The 22,953-nt window shown below is 33.5% G+C and overlaps 2 protein-coding genes across 4 annotated transcripts; one reads left to right on the forward strand and one right to left on the reverse strand.

The window, feature by feature from the left end:
* Positions 1 to 1,665: 1,665 nt before the first annotated feature.
* LOC134264718 (uncharacterized) lies at positions 1,666 to 21,822 on the forward strand. Of its 3 annotated transcripts, XM_062746982.1 has the most exons (5): positions 1,666 to 1,787; positions 11,598 to 11,722; positions 20,710 to 20,833; positions 21,350 to 21,420; positions 21,536 to 21,822. In XM_062746982.1, exons 2-5 carry the CDS (start codon positions 11,719 to 11,721, stop codon positions 21,652 to 21,654), a joined length of 318 nt encoding a protein of 105 aa, XP_062602966.1. In that variant the 5' UTR covers positions 1,666 to 1,787; positions 11,598 to 11,718; the 3' UTR covers positions 21,655 to 21,822. The 3 variants fall into 3 exon arrangements, 2 of the variants coding, with proteins under 2 accessions (XP_062602966.1, XP_062602965.1); XM_062746981.1 differs by lacking the exons at positions 1,666 to 1,787; positions 11,598 to 11,722 and adding an exon at positions 18,804 to 18,945; XR_009991600.1 differs by lacking the exons at positions 20,710 to 20,833; positions 21,350 to 21,420; positions 21,536 to 21,822 and adding an exon at positions 11,877 to 12,040 and having other exon boundaries at positions 1,674 to 1,787.
* LOC134264730 (uncharacterized) lies at positions 3,180 to 9,454 on the reverse strand. The gene is made up of 4 exons (XM_062746991.1): positions 9,360 to 9,454; positions 8,060 to 8,388; positions 7,772 to 7,876; positions 3,180 to 4,553 (listed from the first exon to the last, which is right to left on the reverse strand). Exons 2-4 carry the CDS (start codon positions 8,375 to 8,377, stop codon positions 3,345 to 3,347), a joined length of 1,632 nt encoding a protein of 543 aa, XP_062602975.1. The 5' UTR covers positions 8,378 to 8,388; positions 9,360 to 9,454; the 3' UTR covers positions 3,180 to 3,344.
* Positions 21,823 to 22,953: the final 1,131 nt, after the last annotated feature.

A 22,953-nucleotide genomic window follows, 5' to 3' on the forward strand; every position in this document is an offset into this window, starting at 1 on the left:
CATGGCCAACGTCAAATTCGAAATAAAACATACACGTCAAACACATAATTTGTAGCATACTTTTGATGCATAAAGATTTTGATATTTTTTTTTGAAATTTGAAGTCAAACGGATAATACATATGCTTGTGTTTTTTAACAGACAAGTGAAATGTAACTCAGTTAACCCAGCATTAATGTTGTCATGCTTAAAGACATCACGATGTCAACTCAGTCATTAGCTTTTTCATCTTTTTTTTTTCCTTTTGTTGGCTTAAGTCAGAAATTTACGAATCGGGCATTGACTATTCACCAAACACCCTTGCATTCTTATGACAGAATAGAAGATATGCTGCTTCAGATAGTGAGCAAATTCAGAGTACTAGAGAGAAAATAGAAGAAGTGATTGATTCCTGTAAAGAAGGTATTTGTGCCTTTGTTGTGTTCTCTTAATTCAATAAGTTACCTGTATCCATTAAATGTGTTTTTTTAATATTAAATATGTTATTTTCATTATAAAACTTTGTTGTGTTATCTATATTTAACTGTAAAAATTAACAGACATTTGGACTGTTAGACATTGGGCCTTTCAAGTCTAAAAAAATAAAAGATCAAAAGATGATTTCATAAAAATGATTTAATACATAAAATTTGGATTAGGTGCCATTGAGAAGTAAGCATCTTCTATCGATCGGTCACAATTGTCGTGTGCTTCTTGTCATGATCCTAAAATGGAAAAATCTGCACACAGTGCAGTGTGTACACATTCATAAATGATATTCTAGTTTATTAATATTGAAACGTCATTGAATATTGTAACATGCTCTGTTAAAACTGTTGATAGAGAGTACCAGTTACTGAAAAATGTCACTAAGCAATGCAAATCCACACTTAACACTGCTGAAGATAAAACATAAGAAAGGTGTTATTTTTCGAAAATTTGGTAGAAATGTTTATTTGATAATAAATTATTTCATAAATGAGAGTTATAACTAATTTATGGTTAATTTTGTCTATATGTTGAAGATAACTATCAAAGACTTTTGTATGGATTGCAATACAATTAACTATATAGGTTTGAGGGAAGGGTGTAGGAAGGGTTATTTGTTTCTAATTGTGTCCTGGTGAAATGATGCTCTTCTGAGACTTGAATTAACGCCTCTACTGGTATAACTGAAATTTCTTAACTTTTTCTTTACAATTTTAATGTAAGAACTTTTAAACACTGATTTGCATATAAAAATTTCGAAAGGCTTATGCGAAAATAGTGTACATATAATAAATGGTGATATTTGGGAGATTGAAGCTTATATATTTTTTATTATCTGTTTTAATTCTGATTTGTACATAAATAATTGAATAATAAATAACTGAGGAATGATACAAATACACATTCTATCACGAAATTTTTTTTTTATTAGAGACTGTTTTAATTATTCAAGATGAAACAATTATTTGTTCAGAACGTTCAATTTTGAATAAATAACGAATGTATGTATTTAAAACAGGAAGTGTACAACATGAATTTCAGGTAATGGCCATTTATCACGTACACCACTACAGGCATATTCTAGATCGCAAAAAATACTGTGAATCATTGTTATTCTATGTGACAGTTGTTAAAAGAATTGCGTAATTGTCCGACGCTGAATTTTAAAAGTGCATAATGTAAGCATATAAATAAACAAACATGCACAATCATCACAGTTTTAATCATCGGGGTTAAGGTTATGTATTGCTTAAACGAAAAAATTGCAATTTTCGTTTTGGTTATTTTCTTGGTCAACAGTCATCTGGTATTAGCACATGGTAAGTAGATTCTTTTTTAATTGTAAAATAAAATTTATTTTATTTATTATGATATGGTGATCATAAATATTCATCAAAATTAATAACTCAGTTGGATTTGAGATTACAATAAAATACGTGTATAGATTACGCATACTTAAACAAATACTTAAATAATTCAACTGAACCTACATATTTCTTTTATTGGCAAATGAACACATGAGGCTGCTATGGGACTTTTGCAACAATCACCGGCTTTTACAATCGACGGTTAACTTTTACACCTGGAAAATATACGGAACCGCATATAAAGCGATATAAATACATTGTATTTAGCTATGCAGTTAATAAAAACGATAAAAAGAGCTATTTCAACGTCCAAATTTGGTGTTTAAGAAAGGAATGGCGAAACCCCTACCCTCATCACCCATCTCACCTTGACAAACTCTTTATTTAACACCTTTAGAAAAAAAAAATAATAAAAGTAGATACCGTTTTTAATGAGAAAGCTATTTTAAATTATTTTATTCTACTTTCAATCTTCTCTTGCATTTTACAGAAATTTCAACAACCTCATACATGTATGAAATCGGCATTTTATAAATTCTCTATCTTGACCTTGGTAGCAAATATACTCACAGTCAATAGAAATTCAACACCCTAACTTTTGGTTGAAAATTATATATACGGGGTGTTATTATGTACCAAAAAAGTTAGGACATCTTTTACTTTGCCAAATCAGTTATTAAACTGTTGAATGATTTTCATACAATTACCGGAAGTTGATTTTAACCCTCTTAACAGAAACCATGAATAAGCATTTTTAATAAAAGTATTGGGTTTCTAAGTTTTTTTTACCTGTAAATCATAAGTATTGTACTAAAATGTCGGAGTAATATTTCTCTTTTTTTCCGGATGTGATGCCTGTACTTCCTCAAAAATGACTGAAAGCACATATTTTTATTGTTAATGCTGGAAATTCTCAAAATAAAGTAAAAGGAGAGCTATACATGTGCAAATTTTCACTACATAACAACTTTTCGGGCTCATGTGTTTTAAAAGCATGAAGACAGTTCCTTAAACAGGGGTCTAAGGGTTATTGCATATCCTCAGCATAATCACTCTGAATACTGCAGCCCCTTAATTGCTAAGTACTGGGATTTGTATTAAATAATAACACAAGTCTGGTGGAGTTGCAGTTACAGAGTTTTGATTAAGAAATAGGGCGGGAAGGCGGGGAAATCTTTTAGGAATTACCCGTTTATTTGGAACTATTGAGGACGTATACCCGTCTCGTATTATTCGTATACTTAAGGTTCGCCCCCTCTTCTTGAATGATAATTAGTGCTGCGCTTATCACGTGATTTCGCTGAGGGTAATTGCATATCCTCAGCATAATCACTCTGAATACTGCAGCCCCTTAATTGCTAAGTACTGGGATTTGTAATAAATAATAACACAAATCTAATCACTTGCAATGAATATGTTTATTGTTCACAAGACAATAACTCACATACCTTTTCTTCCCAACACTCTTAAAAAGAAGAACACAAAATTGATCTGATTTGATAAGTAGGATCATAGAATAGGTCGTAGTTGTGAAAACTCACAGTTGTCATTAAAAGTAGTTTCCGCATTGTGGGACCTGGACGCTTCCGCTAAGGTTGAAGCCGTTTCAGTAGCATCTCTAATTCTCGTTGCCCTGCTATAGTAATCTGCTGTTTTTGAGTCAGACCATCCGATATGAGACTTTAATTGTTCACAATCAGCATCTGATAATGCTAGTGTCACTGCACATCCTGCCCGTAAACTGTGCGGAGTTTCTCCTTCATCTAAGCCCAAAATTCTAAGGTACGTTTTAAGCCTTTCATAGATGGATGAGTAAGAAAGAGGTGTATTCAGCACAACGCCATTTTCTGTGACAGTCCGGAATAAGTAACCAGTTTCCAAATCAATTCCTAAAGATTTTGATCCTGACAGGTAGCTTTCTAAACCAGCAATTGGGCACGTTAAACTATCTGAAAATCTCTTTATCACAAAATTGTTTGTCTTCCCATCACCTCCCCTTAAAGTTTTCCCGAAAGTATGCCTTACCATAAATCCCGAGTTATCGGATAAAGATTTTATATCTTGAGTCAGAAAATTCGACATATCAGAGGCTCTATCACCCGCGAAAAATTGAAGCTTGAACATCGCTTGATCTCTAAGCAGAGTAAACTTTTCTCGGAGAGTTAAGAAACAGTCAAATGAGTCTAGTCTATTCTGTATATAAGTCGCAATAGAATTTAATTTCCGGATAAACATAGGTTTTGCTTGCTTGGGTAGAACTCTGGCCTTTGCTTGCTCTTCTTTCACAATTTTCAGGTGCTGTTTTATAAGTATTGAACATGCCGCATTGCCTTCCTGAGTTGCTTCATCCCAAGATTCACTTTTACCCTCTGACGCTAGAATATTTTTCAAATTTGTAATCATGCCAGCAAGAGTATTTGATGATAAGCCTTTTTTACAGGCGCATGGCTGTTCTCCGATGTTGCCTATAAATTTGCAGTCCAATGAATGAACTTGCGTTTTACCTGATAAATCGCACCACACAAGGAAACGACGCAAATCTGTTGGAGTCAAGTTCCGAAGTTTAGGTCGATGTGGAAGTTTAGAAAGGAATAATTCTAATTTCTCACGCAGTCTTGTACATTTCTTATAAGCAGTAGACTTCATCATTTTCTCGTCCAGTTGATTTATCCTTTCATCGATGGAAGTCAAGTCGATAAGATCAATGCCTTCCGCATTCTGTAAAGAGAATTCCAAGTGTTAGTCAAATGATAAACGGTAAGCCATTAGTTTTCATTTTAATCCATTATTGTCCACAATATATCCTTTCTTACTCGGAAAACATAAAATGCCCCGTTCACCCTTTTCCCCAATAGTTAATGAAGTCACACAGTTTTGGTTCAAAAACGGTTGCCAAACGGGAATAGGGCTAAATATTGGTGCAATAAATGTACAATTCTTAACCCTTTGCTCGTGTAAGTGTTTCAAAACAGGGAATATCAATGCAAACGGGGGAAAGACATATGGATTAGGTTCCAGAGATAGATCTTGAGCAAAGACATTTACTCCCGATGTTGTCGGGGTTTTGTATTTAGAAAAGTATTTTAAGGGAACACCCTCAATAGAATGATGTACATTGGACTCGGAAGCCATCAGATCGACGGAGTGAGGACCCAAAATGCTCTCCACCTTGAGGGAAGAGGGACGGCTCAGAGTAGTTTCCATCATGTCAACATCCCTGGACGGTCGATCAGCTGGATTTAGCGCAGATGGTACATACTGCATTTGCAAATCGATATTCTTTTCAAATACTAGTTGAAATATCTGTTTCATAATTCTATTCAATTGCCTGTCTTTACCTCCTTGATTTTGCCATGCAAACTTAACCGCTTGGTTGTCAGTAAGGAGGTCCACGCGATGGTCCTGAATTTCAGCTCCAAGAGACAACAAGGCTTTCAAAACCGCTTCTGCTTCCTTAAGATGGATAGGCCTAGTGTCATCCTTATGCCAGAAATCACCAAACGAGGTTCCTTTATCTTCTCCCGACAACAGGGATACACCATAACGGAAGGAGGAAGCATCTGTAGCAAGGTGAAGTTGGTAGTGACTCTCTGGTCTCCATTTTACGTGACCCTCCCAATTATCAAGAAATCTCCAATGTTCTATTTCAGCACGAAGTTCTTGTGAAATTTGGATAGATTTACTGTTTTTTTTGGCAAAAGGAAATTGTTTTATTAATTTCGCGCGTATACAGTTTTGATGCCGGTACGGCCAAGTGCATTGAAATGCATTTTCCTGCAAATCGCTGGAGTGTGGTGAGATCAGTTATTTGTGAGTGGAGAATACTTTCTCTTAGAATTTTGAATTTCTCTTTTTTCTCCGTTGGTAAGATATATGCTTGTTTCGCCGAGTCGATAACAAACCCCAAATATTTGACGCTGGTTGACGGGGTCAGCTGGCACTTCTTTAAAGCTAAAGTATATCCGAGTCTTGTAAGGATTTGAAGAATGATGTAGACTTGTTCATGAGGCCCCCTGGTCTTGTCGCGATAAGAAGTCGAAGAAATAACAAGACGGTCGTCAATATATTGAATGTTATCAATGTTTAAATGCCTAAGATATGTTGTGATTTGCATTCCAATTGTCTGGTAAATAAACGGAGATGTCTTCCATCCAAAGGGAAGGGTCGTATATGTAAACACCCATCCTGCAAACTGTAATCCAAAATAAGTCTGAGATGTGTATGCTAGAGAAACATGATCATAGCCTGATTTTTCATCGCAACAAATCATAGTAGCATTTAAACCAACCACGCGATGAACGTCCTTAAGTGTGTCAAGCTTGAAGGGTGTATCTTTCATCCACAGATTAAGATAACGTTCGTCATGACAAAGACGAGGTTTAGTAGGTTCTACAAGGAGGGGCATAATAACCCGCGGCATTTCACATTCTCCGAGTCTCCCTAACAAGCGCAGTGAACCATTTCTTAATCTCTCAGCAATTTCCCTCTTGATAAATTCAGCGAAGTTTTTACATGCTTGGGCATTTACAAAATGGCGCTTAATTGGGAAACCTGAATCATATGCATGTCCCTTAAAATTCCCTTTGAAGTGTTGGAAAAAATCGCTGACGTCGATTTTATTTCGAATCCAATTCTCTATATGTAATTTGTCATTTGTATCATTTGCTTCTAAAATGGTCTGCCAATTATCAAGGTAATTATGTAACTGACCAGCTACAAAGTACTCGGGATCTCGTATAGGTAGTTGTGAGTGGAATTGATTGGGACATCCCCCCCTAGCTACATCCTCTGCGGATGGAAAGACTGTGTCTTGAGGCACGTTTCCCCCAGAAGTTATCCATACGGGATCATGCCGTACCTGTCTTACTATCGCTGCTGCGTCAAATTCAATATTCTGTTCCCATGCAGGCAGCTGTCCAGTTGATGTTAATTCAACCATTACATTCTGAAAGTAGGTAAGACACAAAATTCAGCATGAACCCCTAGGACAAGTTCGGAGGAAACAAGGCCCCAAGTCACAGTCCTCGTGATTTACTCACTAGAGAATTAGTATCTCCGGACTGATCATAGGAACCTTGCAGATAATGATATACATGTGTATGAAGTAACCAGTCTTTATTTTCCTTTATTTTGATTTCATCATATATGTAGTTTATTTGAAAGAAAGGCTTATACACATAAACACTATCCTAATTCAATACAAGATCAGGCGAAGTAAAACCAGTTAACTTGACAAAACTAACTAAAAAACATAAAGTTGATATTTAAAGTCACTTGCTATCAAACAATAAGCTCCCACAAACTTCTTGAAAATTGGTACTTAACATGTTTTCTGAAATAAATTGAATACGTTCCGCTAAATCCAAAGAGTAGTCGTGCAACACATATTCAATTCAACGAAAATGTACATTTTATTTCTGTTGTTTCATAGCTTTCAATTTCGCGCAGTCCTTTATCAGGTGCCCCATTCCATCACAGAACAGACACGGCCCAAGCTGTCGGGGTGAACTAATAGTAGATTGCTGTCTCCGCCCATAGGAAGGTCTATGCTGGCGCATTCCATTGTAGGCGTAGGGGTAACCATATGTTGGGTAAAAGTACGGCATCGGATTCGGCTGATACTGATATGCATTTGCTAAGGGGGACTGCCATTCCTGCTTCGTCTTATTCTGCTGGGTTTCGTCCTTTTCCTGTTCTTTCTCTTTCATGCATTTCGACAGAGCTTTAGTTATAATATCAGACGCTTTACCACCTAATACGGTCAACGCAAGTGACACTATATTAATTTTCCCTTGGTTTCTCGTCGCCTGTCTTGCCAGTTCCTCAAACGTATCAGCATCCTCGTGATTCAAGGATTTAGCTTTTGCAGCTAATTCTTCTAAAGTTAGGAGCAGAAGAGCTTCGCTTGGTTTATTCTGTGAAGCAATAAGGCGTACCTTTTGTTTTAAGCCTTGCAGGTCCTCCTCTTTGTCGTTGGCTTTCTTCTTTTTCTTTGGTTTCACCGTTTCCTCTCCTTCGTCCTCGTCTTCGCCATCTTCATCCTGAAGAAGACCCCATATGTCATAAAATCTATCTTCTACATAATATAATACAAAATATTATTCATGTTATTACTATTAATAGGTATAACTATCCAAAATAGCATTATATTTCTTATGGTTGTTCTAAGTACTGAGAATTCCATTTCTGTTTTAGAGCAATATCCCTGTCAGGTATTAAATTACCTTATTCCCTGTCAACTGTTGTCCGTCCGGGGCTCCAGTTTCGTTCGCGTGGAGGATCGTAAAATGTAGTAGAACCCTGAGATTTTCCGCTGATATCTCCTTTGCGGCCATCTCCAGGATATCGCAGGCCTTTTCGCTGGTTAGATCCTTAAACTTCTGGGCCAATTCACCCTCAGACAGTTCTTCAATAGGCATAGTAGATTTTAGTTTGGCAAAATTGAGCCGTTGGCCGGCATAATTCTTGACCTTTTTTACGACCGGTAAGATGTTCTTTCCGACCAACGTATGGCGTCGTTTCAGAATGGGTGGAGGAGGCATTTCAAGTTATTCTAAAAGTATAAATAAATCAAATATGTTTATAACCATCGCTCACCAGTACAACCATTACCTGGTAAGACTGAAGAGGGGTTTGAAAATCTATCACAATTAAATGCATACACTGACATTAATCTAATTAAGGTTTATTTATATGTGGATTATCTATTTTCCTTGTAAGTTCCTTTAAACTTTAAAAAAGTTCTCTAAAATAAGATGTAGAAAAATGCAAACAAATATATATAAACTTTTTTTTTTTCAACGCGCAGGGACAACGCTACATTAGATTATGTCTGACACCTAGGGCAGCAAAAGATAACCCAATCGAGCATCTTAATGCTTAAACCAAATGGCTCCTCAGAATATCAATTACAATTAAAGCATCGACCAGTCTTAATTAATTCCAGCTTGACCGGCCAAACTCAATTGACCTTTGCGCACACCAGAGTCAGACAGCCTAGATTATTCCAGCGTCTAATCTACAAGTCGAGAATCGAAACTTGACACCTCAAAGGAAAATCTTGTATTGTGTACAAATTCACATACTTTTTAACATCCTCCAACAAAACTGAACTAATCATCTCTCTAGAAAATAACATCATCTAACGAAACTGAACTAATCATCTCTAGCAAAATATGATAAACCAAAATGTGACGTCTTAATGTACCTATATCTTGTTCTGAGTGACAAAGTTTATGCGTACATGCAGTAAAATCGTGCTGCCGTCCACCAATTTGTCTTTCTGACACCCGGCTATATATTGACCATGTGTGCCCGCTAAGCACTATACCATTCCAAATACGAACTTATGCCATATACCACAATGTATTCCAATGTATTATGCAAAATTTATTATAGTCTTTTTTTTTTTTTTTTTTTTCTTTTTGCCACCTTGGCAATACAATAAGCCACCACGGCAAATCCCTGGGCCACCACGGCCAGAACCACCATGGTTCTAATACAAAAGAAGAAAATCATATTTACCTTCCTTGTCTCGGAAAACGCGTCTGCGTAGATTCGCCCCCTCTTCTTGAATGATAATTAGTGCTGCGCTTATCACGTGATTTCGCTGAGGGTAACTATATTACGCAAAGTTAGAAAAATTTCGACCTCAGTTTCTGAAAAAAAAACAGGCATTTAAAAATGCCCAAGAATATTTATTTCGCTCAAATAAAGACATTGATAAACTAATGCATGGTAGAAATCGGGCTGCGTATGTTGTACCTGGTAGACTAGCACGATTTAAAAGTTAAATATAATTAATAAATACCCTACTATACATTATAAGGTTATAATGTATAGATGGGTATTTTTTTTTGTGGAGCGATTGTTTTGACGATTTTTTCATATCGTACACATGATGAATAAGTGTAATATATATAATTTTTTTTTTTGAAAAATGTCCAATAAGCCCCGGGGTTGAATATCGGTTGGGGGGGGGGGGCTGTCCACAAGTACCTGTGACTGTGAGTATAGAGAGGTTTAGTTACAAGTAACGTAACAACGTGTACGCGAAACTTTGACGTACACGTTATACTTGACGTCAACGTCAATAACATGATTTAGTTATACGTAAACGTGTAGGTATGCAAATGTCGTTAGTGGGGGGTACAGTTAATTAATTGAACGGCATTGTATTTATTATTTTTAATTTAAACATATCAACTGTGAATTGGAATTTATACTTATTCTAGTCATAGATTATAAGATATAAATTATGAAAAATTAATATTATTTGTATTGTCATCTCACTGCAGTGAAGCACTTTAAATATATTTTCCTAGTATCTCTACAGGACAAGTTTATAATTCTGCATCACTTTAAAAAATCGAGGCAATCATAAAAAATATTTAATTAATAATAAAATAAAAACCACATTTTGCTCTTTGTGGAGGAGGAGGGGGGGGTCCAACAGAAAACCTTTTGAAAAGGATAAAATGTGAGGGCTCAATCATTATATAACGTCTAGAGAGGGGGCATGTAATAAAATTTAATACATCAATACATTGGTAAAACCAAAATCAGACCCCCCCCCCCATTTTCTCATTTTTTAAATACGCGTCTGCTCTAGATCTTTACAAGTGCTAGTAAAAAAGGGAAAAAAATAGTCAAATACAATCTCCACAGGCACTTGACGTTACACATATAGGCGAGAGGTTATATTGTATTTTTGTCATGTCAATAGTGCCTGTGGATCTTATATAGGACTAATAGAAAATATTTATTTAAAAAGAATAAAGAATATAAAGAGAATATAAAGAGGTTTTAACAAAAAAAAATAATATAAAGGGAAAAAATCACCGGGTTTTTCTTCAAATGAATCCTGCATACAAAACAAACTTGCTGTTTGGTATCAGAGTTTGAGTTTTAACTTTTCAATGATAAAAATACAAATACTTTGATGGAATCGTCGAATCATCATTCAGCATTTTTTTAGGTAGACAAGTGTTCTTGTTTTATTGCATAAAAATCTATCAACTGAATCAAAAAAATAAAGAATTTAATCCATAACTTTACCCGTTTACGTTGTACGTGTAGACAGTGTATTACACGTTCTAAACTTGTAGTACACGTCAGATTTGACGTCATGATGTCGAAGAACACAACAATTGATGACGTCATCCGTACAAGTTCGTCGCAAAACGTGTAACTAAACCTCTCTTATATAACCTGTCGGTGAAACGTCTTTACCTGACCCTTTTCATACTAATCGAGAGGACTTTGTATTATTCTTAATTTGGCTACAAAGTGTTTCGTCCAATTGATCTTAAAAATGGTTTCTTACTCCTCCTACCTATAAAACTGAATCTAACTGGAAATTCCAAGGTCTGTATTTTATGCCCCCTACACGAATTTGTATTATTAAACGACAATCACTGTTTGATACCCTTATCTTTTTTATTATTAGGAACTGATGTGGTAGCGAAAAGGGGTGTGCAAACCATATCCTTGCCCGATTTTAAGTTTTGGAAACTAACTTTTATAGCAAAACCTAATGCACATTACACTTAACACTCATGGAATTTAGTAAAGCACATGTACAATTACAGTATTTAAGCTCAAAAGTCCACAAAATAGGAGCAGAGCAAACAAGGACGTCCAAACCATCACATATGAGATCAAAATTAAAAATATATTATTTCCAAATGGCATGGATGAGAAATTGACTATCTGGTTGGTATTTCGTGGATTTCTTGTTTCATTTTTTTACAATATATAAAGGATCAGATGCACGTTGTATAAGTGAAGGCGGAACATGCCAAAACATAGCCAGAAATTGCTTTGGAAACTACATAAGTAATTTATGTGACGGACCACGTGAAAGGATGTGCTGTGTTGGTTCATGGGTAATATATCAGCTAGAATAATTTTCAAACGATTAAGATACTGAATATAAGAAATGAATATAATGTTCTTTAGTGTACTCAAATACTGTAGAACTAATTTTTCTTTTAATTTTATGAATTCCAGAGTTAGATATTTCAAATATTTCATTTCCAGTTCACCACTACAGCTAAAACAACGTGGAAGCCATGGTTCACTACCCATTACAAATAGATGTATTACCTTTACTGAAGATCAGAAATAAAATGCTAATGTGGTTATTTCATTGTTAAATGTTTTGAATATCGAAACATATGCAATAATAATTCAAATAAGATGAAGATGTGTATTTTATGGCTTTTTAAACAAATGGTAATACTTTGCAATATGTCGTACAACTAATAAAAATGGAAGGAATGCAATGGACGAGACAAATAAGTAGTTTTTTATTCATTGAAAAGGATTTGATAAATTGTAGAAAAATTACTGGCATAAACTTTACACATTTAATGAAAAAATCCTATTGACATTGATACGATTGATTGATTGATTGTATATTGTTTTACGCCCCCCTCAAGAGAATTTTCACTCATATGGAGACGCCACCAATTGACGGTGGAGAGTTGCAAATTTTTTCTCCTATGCTCGGTACTCAGGATCATTTAGTAAGGAGGGATCCTGCTCCTGCCAGTACCTACTGCGACATGGGGCTTCGGTTTATACGGCCTCCGAAGGACTGGTCTCCCCGTCCCATAGTGAGATTTAAACCCCTCAAGGATCAACTCCTTACTTCGCGACTCTATAGCAGACTTTTTAACCACTTTAAGGAACCATTAAGTACAGCTGACTTAAATATATATACATGTATGTAGAACATGGACAAAACTGTAAAGTTAACGAATGGGTAGAGCATGTACTTTAAATGATGAGACTTATCTTTTCCACTCCCGTCTGCCGTCACAGTGTTAAATAATATAAAAGATTTTTTTCATCCTAACTGATAATCATTTTGAGCTAGATCTGTTGGCTTCATGATCAGATAATTAATTACAGCAACTTTCTTTATAGATTGTAATAATAATGTGTAGGATTAAGACAATCGTAAATGTTTGAAAAAGTTCAAAATGTCTTTAAAAATTTTGTACAATTTACATAATTAAATTGTCATATTGATTAACGAGAATTATTATTCTTATATAAATTAATCATCAATTTAAAAGTCTTCCAAAACAAAAAAAATAATAAGATTTGTTTTGGACAACTGTGGATACTAGTATATTCATAATTATCATTATAATATCTTTACTCAGTATTTTCGTTTGTAGAAAGTTATAATTGAAGAAAAATGTTCATCCGTTTGCTGTTGGTATTTGCCTTATTCTTTCTTGCAAATGGTTGCCAGGTTTACTTCACAAGCACCTGTTCATGTCGATGTGACGATTCCCACACCATCTGTGCAAATTCCTGCAACAGCGGTCACTATGATAATGACATTTTTCGTCTCACCTGTCTGAGTAGCTGTGCTATAATGTTGACCAACTGTGTGCGCAATTGTCCATGAATTATCTAACAAAAAAATTGTATCATTTTCATTTCTTTGCAACATTAGAAAATTTTTTATTTTATTTTATACTCCTTATTGACAGCCTAATTCATTTAAAGTTTCACGGCTGGATTTTTATTAGTTCGGATTTAAGTATATTAATGTTCAATTGATTTAATGTAACTGTTTGAATTTTGTTTTACCGCTTAGTTTGTATTTCATTTCATTATAGGAAATGATAAAACATTCGAAGAAGGACCGTAAAGGACAAGATAGGCTCCCTTTTGATCCTGGTTTGGAGTGTAGTATAGAATTACATGTTTGCAATAGTAGTTCAACAAAAATCTGTTGTTACCTTTGTCACAAAATGAACATTGTTCTAAGTTATGGGATAAACAGAGGTCACAGGAAGGTCAAAAAATTATGTAAATTTTCGAATTTTTGTTCATTTTCATTAATTTCACAGCACCTTTTGTTCCAGAAATCATAGAGCATAAGCTTGCCTATCGGCCAAAGTTGTAAATTTCATATGCTAGTATCAGAGTATCAGACACATATTATGTAAAAAATCAGATAGGCAAGTTTCTTTATATTTCCTGAAGTGAAAAGTACATTTAAAAGTCTTCAAAAGTTTTTTTTTTCAAGTATTTAACGTCATATTAGGCAGTAAATAAAAGGGGAGTTTATTTTAAGCATTTCACGTCATATTGGGCATTAAAGAGGGAAGTTGAATAAGCACCTAACTGTATTAGAAGTGGAATGTCTTCAACTTTTCTATCGTCAACATTCCTTATATTTATAAGTACTACCGTACGTATACTATCCCCCAACATAGGTGTTTATGTCGGTCAAAATGTTTTTTAAATAATGTTCTAAATATGGTAATTTTCTTTGTAACCAATGCAGATTACTGACAAATAAGTTGAAATTATAGAATTTCGAACGATGTCGTTCAAAATAAGAGTTTCAAAAATTTTAAGTTAAAGTATAATGACCTTGCTTGCAAGTGAAACTGCACAACGGGAGAGTATGTAAAAGACAAGTAATACCATGAACATATTTCCAGTACCTCAAAGTTAATTATATGGATGTAACGAACACTACTAGTATTCAATATCAAAAGTCCTGAAACGATACAAAATAGGGGCAGAGCAAACAAAGACCTCCAAAACATTGGAGTTGGATACAGTTGCCATGGAGGAGTGAGAAGTTCCTGCCTAACGGTCACACCAGCCATATGCCCCTTGTCAATATGGACTACAATTAGCATGAAAAAGACAGTCAGCATTTGTCTCAATGATAAATTGTTTTTGCTGACAAGGTCATTGTATCGACCATTGAACTTATAAAATGATGACTTTGAAGGCTACATCTGAAAATCCTGTTACATAAACTTGTTTGTCAATATCATAATAATTTACCTCGTTTTAAAAATTGTTAATACGTAGAGCATGCTCTTGCGTACCAAATCATCTTAGATATGTAAACTCCGTATGCAGGTGATGAAGTTGGTGTATATTGCTGCATAAGTAAGGGAAGTTGAAAACTGAATAGTTAAAGGCATCACGTTTATCATAGACCTTGGTTGTCAGATTACCATTTACGTCTTTTTCAAGTAAAATATCCAAGTATGAAACAGATGTACATGTGTCAGAATCTGTGGTATCTTTTATCTGAAGCTCACCAATTTATATATCGTCTAGACGTAGGAATAGAAATTACCTTTGTTGATTTACAATACGTCTATCGTTGATATTTCTCAATGTTGAGTTGAAGGCCACACAAGTGTTTTCTTCTTTTCACGCAAAAAATTTTGCACAAACTCTGCTTCATATGAATACAAATATAGTTGTGCTAATAGCGGGGCGCAATTGGTACCCATGAGAATTACAATAGATTGTTTGAAGACCTGGTCTCCAAAAACCACATAGATATTGTCTATCAGAAACTGAAGAATCTTTTTAATATCAACTTCAGAGTACTTGGGTGTACAATCAAAATTTTCCAAATTACCTATATATGCAAAGGTAAGTAAATTTAGGTATTCCAATTTTATTGAAACTACAACTGGCAATGATATCAAAAAGCCTGGGGCCCGTTTTACAAAAGAACTTACGACTAAGACGAAAAACTTCAGATTATTCTTAAATTTACCAAAATTAATTCTCTTTGAAATTGTTTGTACAATAATATCTTACCTAATTCCTTTTAAAAAGTTTAAAATATATCATATAATGTTAATAAAAATGTTATATGAAGAATTGAATTTGTTCTTAAGTCATAAGTCCTTTTGTAAAACTGGCCCCTAGTCTTTAATCTATCGTGGGGAATAGTTGTGCATAAAGTTGAAAAGTTGTAAGTTGATTTTGGTGATTTCAAACAGTCCAAGAGTTTTTTTTTAAGTATTTTTTTTTATTTTTAAGTATCTACATCTGATTTACACCACTTCTTCAATATTTGTTGCACAGTACTCTTGAAGTTTCTCCTTCTCCTACTGTTTATATTTAAGTGAGGAGTATATAACGAAAGATGCTTGGTTAAACATTTACTAGAACTCGCTATATGAGTCTTTGTTTACAAGGATTCTTATGAAGTTTTGGAATCCAGTATTAGGTCAATTTCATTTTGGTTCTTTGGAATGTTAAAATTATTTAAAACTGACATATGATTTTGATCAATTCCCTCCTTAGAAAGGGAACTATGAGTATAGGTACAGATGTAATTGATTACCACCTGCAGAATTAAATCCAAATTCTTCTAAAATACAATAATTATTTATATAATGAATCTTACAAACAAAGGCAATATTGTTGCTTTGAAGAAGGAAATTAAATGACATTTTCTATTTACTTCCTAAACATATGTACCCTTTCGATTTACGTTCGTTATCTTCATTTTGCAGGTCTTTTTCAGTATATTTTTATGTTACCATCAATCCCTGATATGTATTTTTCCATCTATTGGTAGAAAAGTTATCCCAGTTGTAAAATTTAAAATTAGTTTTATATTTATTAAATAAATAAGACGTATACTTTTAAACTGTTAATCAAATTGAGTCTGGCCATCTGAAAGTTTCAGATACTTAAGAATTAATATTGTAACAAAATTTTATTTCAGAAATTTTTAGAACGTTTTTTTAATTAGCACCAGAATACAAAGGTATGTTTTAAGTCCTTATTATTGGATATATATGATTTTTGTATATTTTCACATAATCTGTGGTCAGTGTTATGATTAAATACAGCGTTATTTGGGGGTATAAACTTATTTCTTTGAACATGTTGTCTGCGCCTAGGAAGTTAACAGATAAACGAAAAATAATTATGATGAGATATGGTTCATCGTCCAAAATATAAAAATTTTGGTCCCTAGCAATCTAATTAAAATTAGACCTGTCATCAAGATATTGTCCTTTATGAGTAAGGTATTTAATTGTTTTTTATTCTACATCTGGCGAGTAGAAACATTTTACAGGAATTTCAACAACTTCGTTTTAAGTCGGCATCCAGTAAATGCTCTGTGGACTATATATTACAAGTATGACCTTTTCAGCAAATGTGGCCTATCTGTAAGAGTTTTTATATGACCTTTTTCATACCAAATGATAGGACCCTGTGTTTATTCTTCATTTGAATTACAAAGTGTTTTGGCAACTTGATCAATTGATATAGATGAAGAAGACGTAAGCAAGGGTCAACAAGGGGTCCTTGCTCCTCCCATATTTGGTTAAGATTCTACATAGAAATCCTAAGATCCGTGTTTTATAGCCTCTTTAAGAATATATTATGTTAATGGATAAATTTTACATCAATCACAATTCGATACCTTCACATTTTTTGTCAATAACTGATGTGCTAGCACGAAGGGATGTGCAATCCATATTCTTGGCCGGTTTTACGTTTTAAAAACTAACTTTTATAGGAAAACTTAAGACACATTGCACTTATCACTTAAGGAATTTAGGTTAGCGCATGTACAATAACAGTATTCAAGCTCAAAATCCCATAAAAAATACAAAAAAGGAGCAGAACAAACACTGACCTCCAAAACATCACAGTTGGGATCAAATAAAAAATATATTTTTACCAAATGGCATGGATGAGAAATTGATCTGATTGATATTTCTTGAATTCCTTGTTTATTTTTTTTCAATATATACATGATCATATGCACGTTGTATAAGTGATGGCGGTACATGCCAAAACATCACTAGAAAATGCTCGGGAAACTACAAAAGTAATTTATGTGACAGTCAACGTGAAAGGATTTGCTGTATTGGTTCAATTGGGTAAATTATCTGTTAAAATGATTTTCATTTTCAAAACATTAAGATACTGAATATGCTAAGTGAATATCAGTTACTGTACATAATTACTGATATAATAATGTATTTAACGTTTATATCAAGTTGACATTAAAATATTTCAAATATTTCATCTCCAGTTCACCACTACAACTACAAGATCATCAACGCCATGTACTACTATCCCTTACAAATAAATGTATTACCCTTACTGAAAAACAGAAGAAATTTTGATGTAGCTATTGCATTGTATATTGGAATATCTTAACTAATGCAATAAAAATTGCAATGAGATGTAGAGATGCATGCAATTCTATTAAGCAAATAGTAATTTACAGGTGACTCTCGATGGATCGAACTCCGATCTCTCGAAGTGAAGTAGTTTGAAATAAGTCGTACATGTACTAAGTTATAATAAGAAACATGTTTTGAATGAAACTCGGTACAAAGATCCGAATAATTTTGGAACCGCCATATTTATTGATAATTTAAGTTTTGTTGGATGATAAGAAATTCAAAACCAAGGAAGTTCATTATTCTGGAGGCCTCTCAAAGCAGCATAAACTTGTTCTCAGCACATTTATTGAAGACAACAAAAACATCATTTAATTTGTTTTAATCTTTATTTCAAATATGCTTCTTTACTAATGTCATTTTCTTCATTCTAGACATGTGACACACAGCTAGTACGTTAAATGCAAATCTGTAGGATTAAACATGAAATTAGCGTATTTTTCATGGATATTTTTTTTCTAGATTACCTTTTCATATATATTCAGTTACCTTTTGACAAAAAACATTAAAAGTGATGCCCATCAATAATGCGCTTATAATCCGTTTTCAGTTTAGCTGACCAGTGTTTATGCACCGTTGTAAAAAAAAAATTAAAATACTTTTAAAGGACTCCTTATCTTCGCTTTTAGGTTTCTATTTTTGAATATTATTTAAAAGTTGTCATAGAAGTTTCAAAATTTTGGAGTTAGAGACATTTTTTCCATTGTTACATCAGCGTATTTGTCGGTAGCTAGCTTCTGCTTTAAAAAAAATGCATAAAGAGTATGCTCATGCATATCTTAAAAATATATCACAAAACCTAATATGCAGATGATTATGTTGTTGTATCAATAAGGAAAGTTGACAATGGAAAAAACAAGTCACTAATTTTATCACAAAAAATGACCTCTGGAATCACTTTAGATGGGATCAGCTACTATCTATGTTGCATTATCTCGTGACAGATATTTCGCAATAACAATACATTTTGGGTAATGAGTTGATAACACCTTTAGTCCAGGTAGAGATAAACAGATAATTCGAACGTAAAGGTTTGTGTCAAGAGATCATGGCGAACACTGTTCTTTTATTTCTTTTAGGATTTTTAATGGTGTCCATTGTTCAAGGTATTGGTTTTAGTAGTCCGAAATATCTGACGTTTTTCTGGCTTTTTTTTTTACGATTTTGATATTTTACATGCCAGGAAAACGTCAGAACCGGCGCCATTACGAAAACTGGGAAATCGCCGCCTCCAACCGGAGGCGGCATTCAGAGGTTGATTTTCGATACTTGTAAACCGAATTAAATGCTGAATTCACATTTTATCAATAGTACTACACCTTTAGTACTCACCAACATCGTTTTTATGTACTGTTTATGAAATAACATAATCCGATGAACACATATTATCTGACTTTTGAGATTTGTTTTCATTTCGTGCATTTTAAAATCGTGCAAGTTCTGAATCGGAATGTGGAGTGGTAATTTCTATTCATCGATATTGGTGAGGTTTAGGAGCATTGTGTCATTGATAAATTGTGATTTCGGCATCTAATTCGGTTCCCAAGTATAGAAAATCAACTTCGAGTGGAGACGGTGAAATTTCAGGTTTTCGTAATGGCGCCGGTTCTGACGTTTTCCTGGCATGTAAAATATCAAAATCGTAAAAAAGCCAGAAAAACGTCAGATTTTTCGGACTCTGGTTTTAGCAACTTGTACTATATGCTTTTTAATACTATAAAATGAATATGAAAGTTTTTCTATTACTAATTCATTTTAATAATATATTTGAATGGGCAATACCTATTTTTCGTCAAAACATATTTTTTTTATCTTAAACTGATCAATAAATAAAATGCATAACTATCAAATGAACAATGGTTTGTGATGATGCATCGGCATGAGAGCTGATAATGAGAGGTCTAAATAGAGACTGAATAAAACAATGAAAAAAATTGTATAAAATTTCAATGGATACTTTTTTTTGTCCATTGTTGTGCTTTTTTTATTTTTATAATTTAATTAGGAAAAGCATTGTTTATTATCACGATGTAAGTAGCAGACATGCAAATTGCATTATCTTATTTTTAACAGATCATTTTTTTCCGTAGCGTTTTGTGGTTTTGGAAAATGGCTTTCTTTAACACTCATTTCCAAATAATTTGGAACAAAAGATATACTGTAGCTATTTTTTAAAGTGATTCTTTCAAGATTACACTCAATGTTTGATATATTTATTACTGACAAAATACCATAATTTGATCTAAGCATATCTATTTGCTAAGATCAAGCATATTTTCTCTACAGTCTTCTTTCACACATGTATTAACCCGATTCCTTTTGATCATTTACAAAGATGTATCGTTATTAAACATAGAAATTTTTATTATTAATATTAATGAGAATGAGAATTCAAATATTAGGCATACATGCACAACTTGACAATTTTATTATTTATTCATTGTTTAATCTATTTGGATTGATCATTTATGTTGTTAATTTGACTGAACCAGATGAATTTATTTTTTCGGAAGGCGTTTTTCCCTTTTTTTTTTTTTTTTTGGTTCTTGTATTTTCTGGAGAGATTCAAACTTGTTCAAATTAAAACATTATTCTTTTCGTTTCCATTGCTATAAGTTAAAATCTGCTTATATATCATCAAGTGATTCGACTATATCAGTCTCACTTTATTGTGTTTATTTTGTATAAATGTTACATGAAACGTCAACTTTAGCAGAGTCTCTATACCGGTATCTAGAGGAATGTTATGTTAAATTATGTTTCAGAAATTCAACTAAAATTTAACTTTTTATGAACGCGGAAAAAAGATTTCTAGCAGAATTCAACACGTCAAAGCTTTTGGTAAAATAAAAGGTCTTGACAATTTGTAGGTGACTTTACATGCACCTCTGATAGCGACTGTCTTTTGACTGGTTATCATTGCTGCACGGGATCTATTTACTGTTGTCCGGACGGGTACGTCTGCACCGGGGGCGCCACCTGCATAAGTATTGGGTAAGTGCGTGACCTCTTGTGACCAAATTTGTTTATCTGTTTCGCACAATCGAAATAGGGCATTGTTATTTGATTTAATGAAAACTTGCTGTGACTGATCATCCGCAGCACTTGAATTTACATAGTTGAATTGAAAGATAAATGTAGTACTTGGAGATGCCTCAGATGTCTGTGTAAATCAGAGATTAGAGAATTCAAATTGTCTTTAACGTACAATTAGATAAAGTTAAGACTTTATTTTAAACATTTATCATAAAGAAAAAGAGTGTTAAAAATTAAAAGCGGACAATCTTATAAATCCGATAGCTAGAATGAAGAGTGGACAACCTTACTAATCTGATAGCCCGATAAAGTAACATATAAAGAATATTAACAATATTTGCATAAAATATTTGCATGATTTTTAGTTCTTAATATGAAATTGGTGATTGTAACCTATAAAAAAAATCATAAATCTTTCATTTTATAAACATTTTCCCAAACTCAGTCTATACAATATCATTATATTTCTGATAGGGTTATTGTGGGCCCTATCGTTGGAGGTGTTGTCCTGATCGTCAGCTGTATTGTCGGTTGTATATGCTACAGTAAGTACATCAGTCCTAGCGCTGTACATTGTTAAATAGTTATCATCGGATTAATATAAAAACACTTGTAATTTTTTGCTCGTGATTCATATCGATGACAACATCTTGTTTACAGATCGAAGAAGACGACTGCCTCCTCCAACAGTTTATGCACAACAAGCACCTACAACTGTGGCGTACGGACAACAAGCTTACGGACAACCTCAAGCTTATGGCCAACAAAATTACAAATAATTTTGAAACATATAAGTCAACTGGTGTATAATCATGTATAATTGAGCAATTCACATTCTATTCTTTTATCACAAGGTACTAAGAAGTTTACCGATGTAATCATATATTCATTGAAATATTTCATGGAGACGCTAATCCTTTGAACCATGCTACAGTTATATATGTGAGTTAGTACATGTAGCATGAGTTGGTAGTAGTCTAGTAACTGAACGATAGATTGTTTGCTTTTTATGTTGTAGTTTTCGACAGGATGATTTTATTGAAAGAAAAGTTTTTTGTACGTATTCATGAATAAAAATAATAAAATTTATTATACCTCATTATGAATATTCTACACAACGCTTTATCTGATTGGTTCTAGGTTATCACGTGATCGGGCCGTAAAACTTCATATTTCCCGTCGTCGGCACGCTTTTCGTCATATTCCACCTCTTCGGAACACCTAGTGAATTTTCCCGCAATATAGTTCTCGTTCGTTGAACGAAAACTCCCGAGAGTAGTAGACGTCACAATAGCCTGGTTTACGTCACAAAACTGATGACAATGTGTTGACCAAAGGGTTTTATAGTTTTAACTTTACGTTAACAATAGTGTGAATTAGAGAGCGGAGCCGAATTTGAAAGTTTATGTTTATTTCAAAGGTTTTGCTTGTTTCGGTATAATAAACAATTCATTGCATGAATGTTCGGGAAACATGAAGACTTATTCAGCCAAGAAATATCATATTCCCCTCGGGCGAGGCCCTCGGGGAATATGATTTTTCTTGGCTGAATAAGTCTTCATATTTCCCTCACTATCATGCAATAAATGTATAGTGTATAATTGTGATACAACACGTGCGATAAATGAATTACTGTTTTGGTGCATTTTGCATAATAAGTAGATTAGTGCTGGAAATTTTCTAAATAACTTTTTATTTGAAATGAAAGAAAATCATAAATAATAACACTGACTGACAAAATAAGATAATAGCTACGTTCAGTAATAATATCAAGGAAAATATTTTTATTATAAAAACGTGTAACTAATATTACTATCGAAAGAAAATTTGTAACGGTGACGTACATACATGTATAATGATATCATATCAGATAAACAGATTAGGAAAAAGGCTTTTATGAAAAAGATTCTGATCATAATCTTTAGAAAATCTCGTTATTCATTTTGCAGTATGAGTAAAGGGTTAATGTTCAATCGTTATTCAACCTGATATTTAAATTTCCTTTATTAAACGAAATGATTTAGCTTTAAGATATTTGTATAAGAAAGTAAAATTTTAAGAACCAAAATTTTGACAAA

Source organism: Saccostrea cucullata, unplaced genomic scaffold (assembly GCF_032062105.1).
Source record: "Saccostrea cucullata isolate Sc308-1 unplaced genomic scaffold, CSIRO_AGI_Scuc_v1 ctg3161, whole genome shotgun sequence".
Taxonomy (NCBI): Eukaryota; Metazoa; Mollusca; class Bivalvia; order Ostreida; family Ostreidae; genus Saccostrea; species Saccostrea cuccullata.

What these genes read in the sequence shown, in the direction of transcription:
- LOC134264718 (XM_062746981.1), top strand. Translation starts at nt 18,888, where the DNA reads ATGGCGAACACTGTTCTTTTATTTCTTTTAGGATTTTTAATGGTGTCC. An exon ending in GCCACCTGCATAAGTATTGG is followed by an intron (nt 20,834 to 21,349) that starts GTAAGTGCGTGA and finishes TATTTCTGATAG; the next exon opens with GGTTATTGTGGGCCCTATCG. An exon ending in TGTCGGTTGTATATGCTACA is followed by an intron (nt 21,421 to 21,535) that starts GTAAGTACATCA and finishes TCTTGTTTACAG; the next exon opens with ATCGAAGAAGACGACTGCCT.
- LOC134264730 (XM_062746991.1), bottom strand. Translation starts at nt 8,377, where the DNA reads ATGCCTCCTCCACCCATTCTGAAACGACGCCATACGTTGGTCGGAAAG. An exon ending in AACAGTTGACAGGGAATAAG is followed by an intron (nt 7,877 to 8,059) that starts GTAATTTAATAC and finishes GGTCTTCTTCAG; the next exon opens with GATGAAGATGGCGAAGACGA. An exon ending in TGCAAGGCTTAAAACAAAAG is followed by an intron (nt 4,554 to 7,771) that starts GTACGCCTTATT and finishes TTCTCTTTACAG; the next exon opens with AATGCGGAAGGCATTGATCT.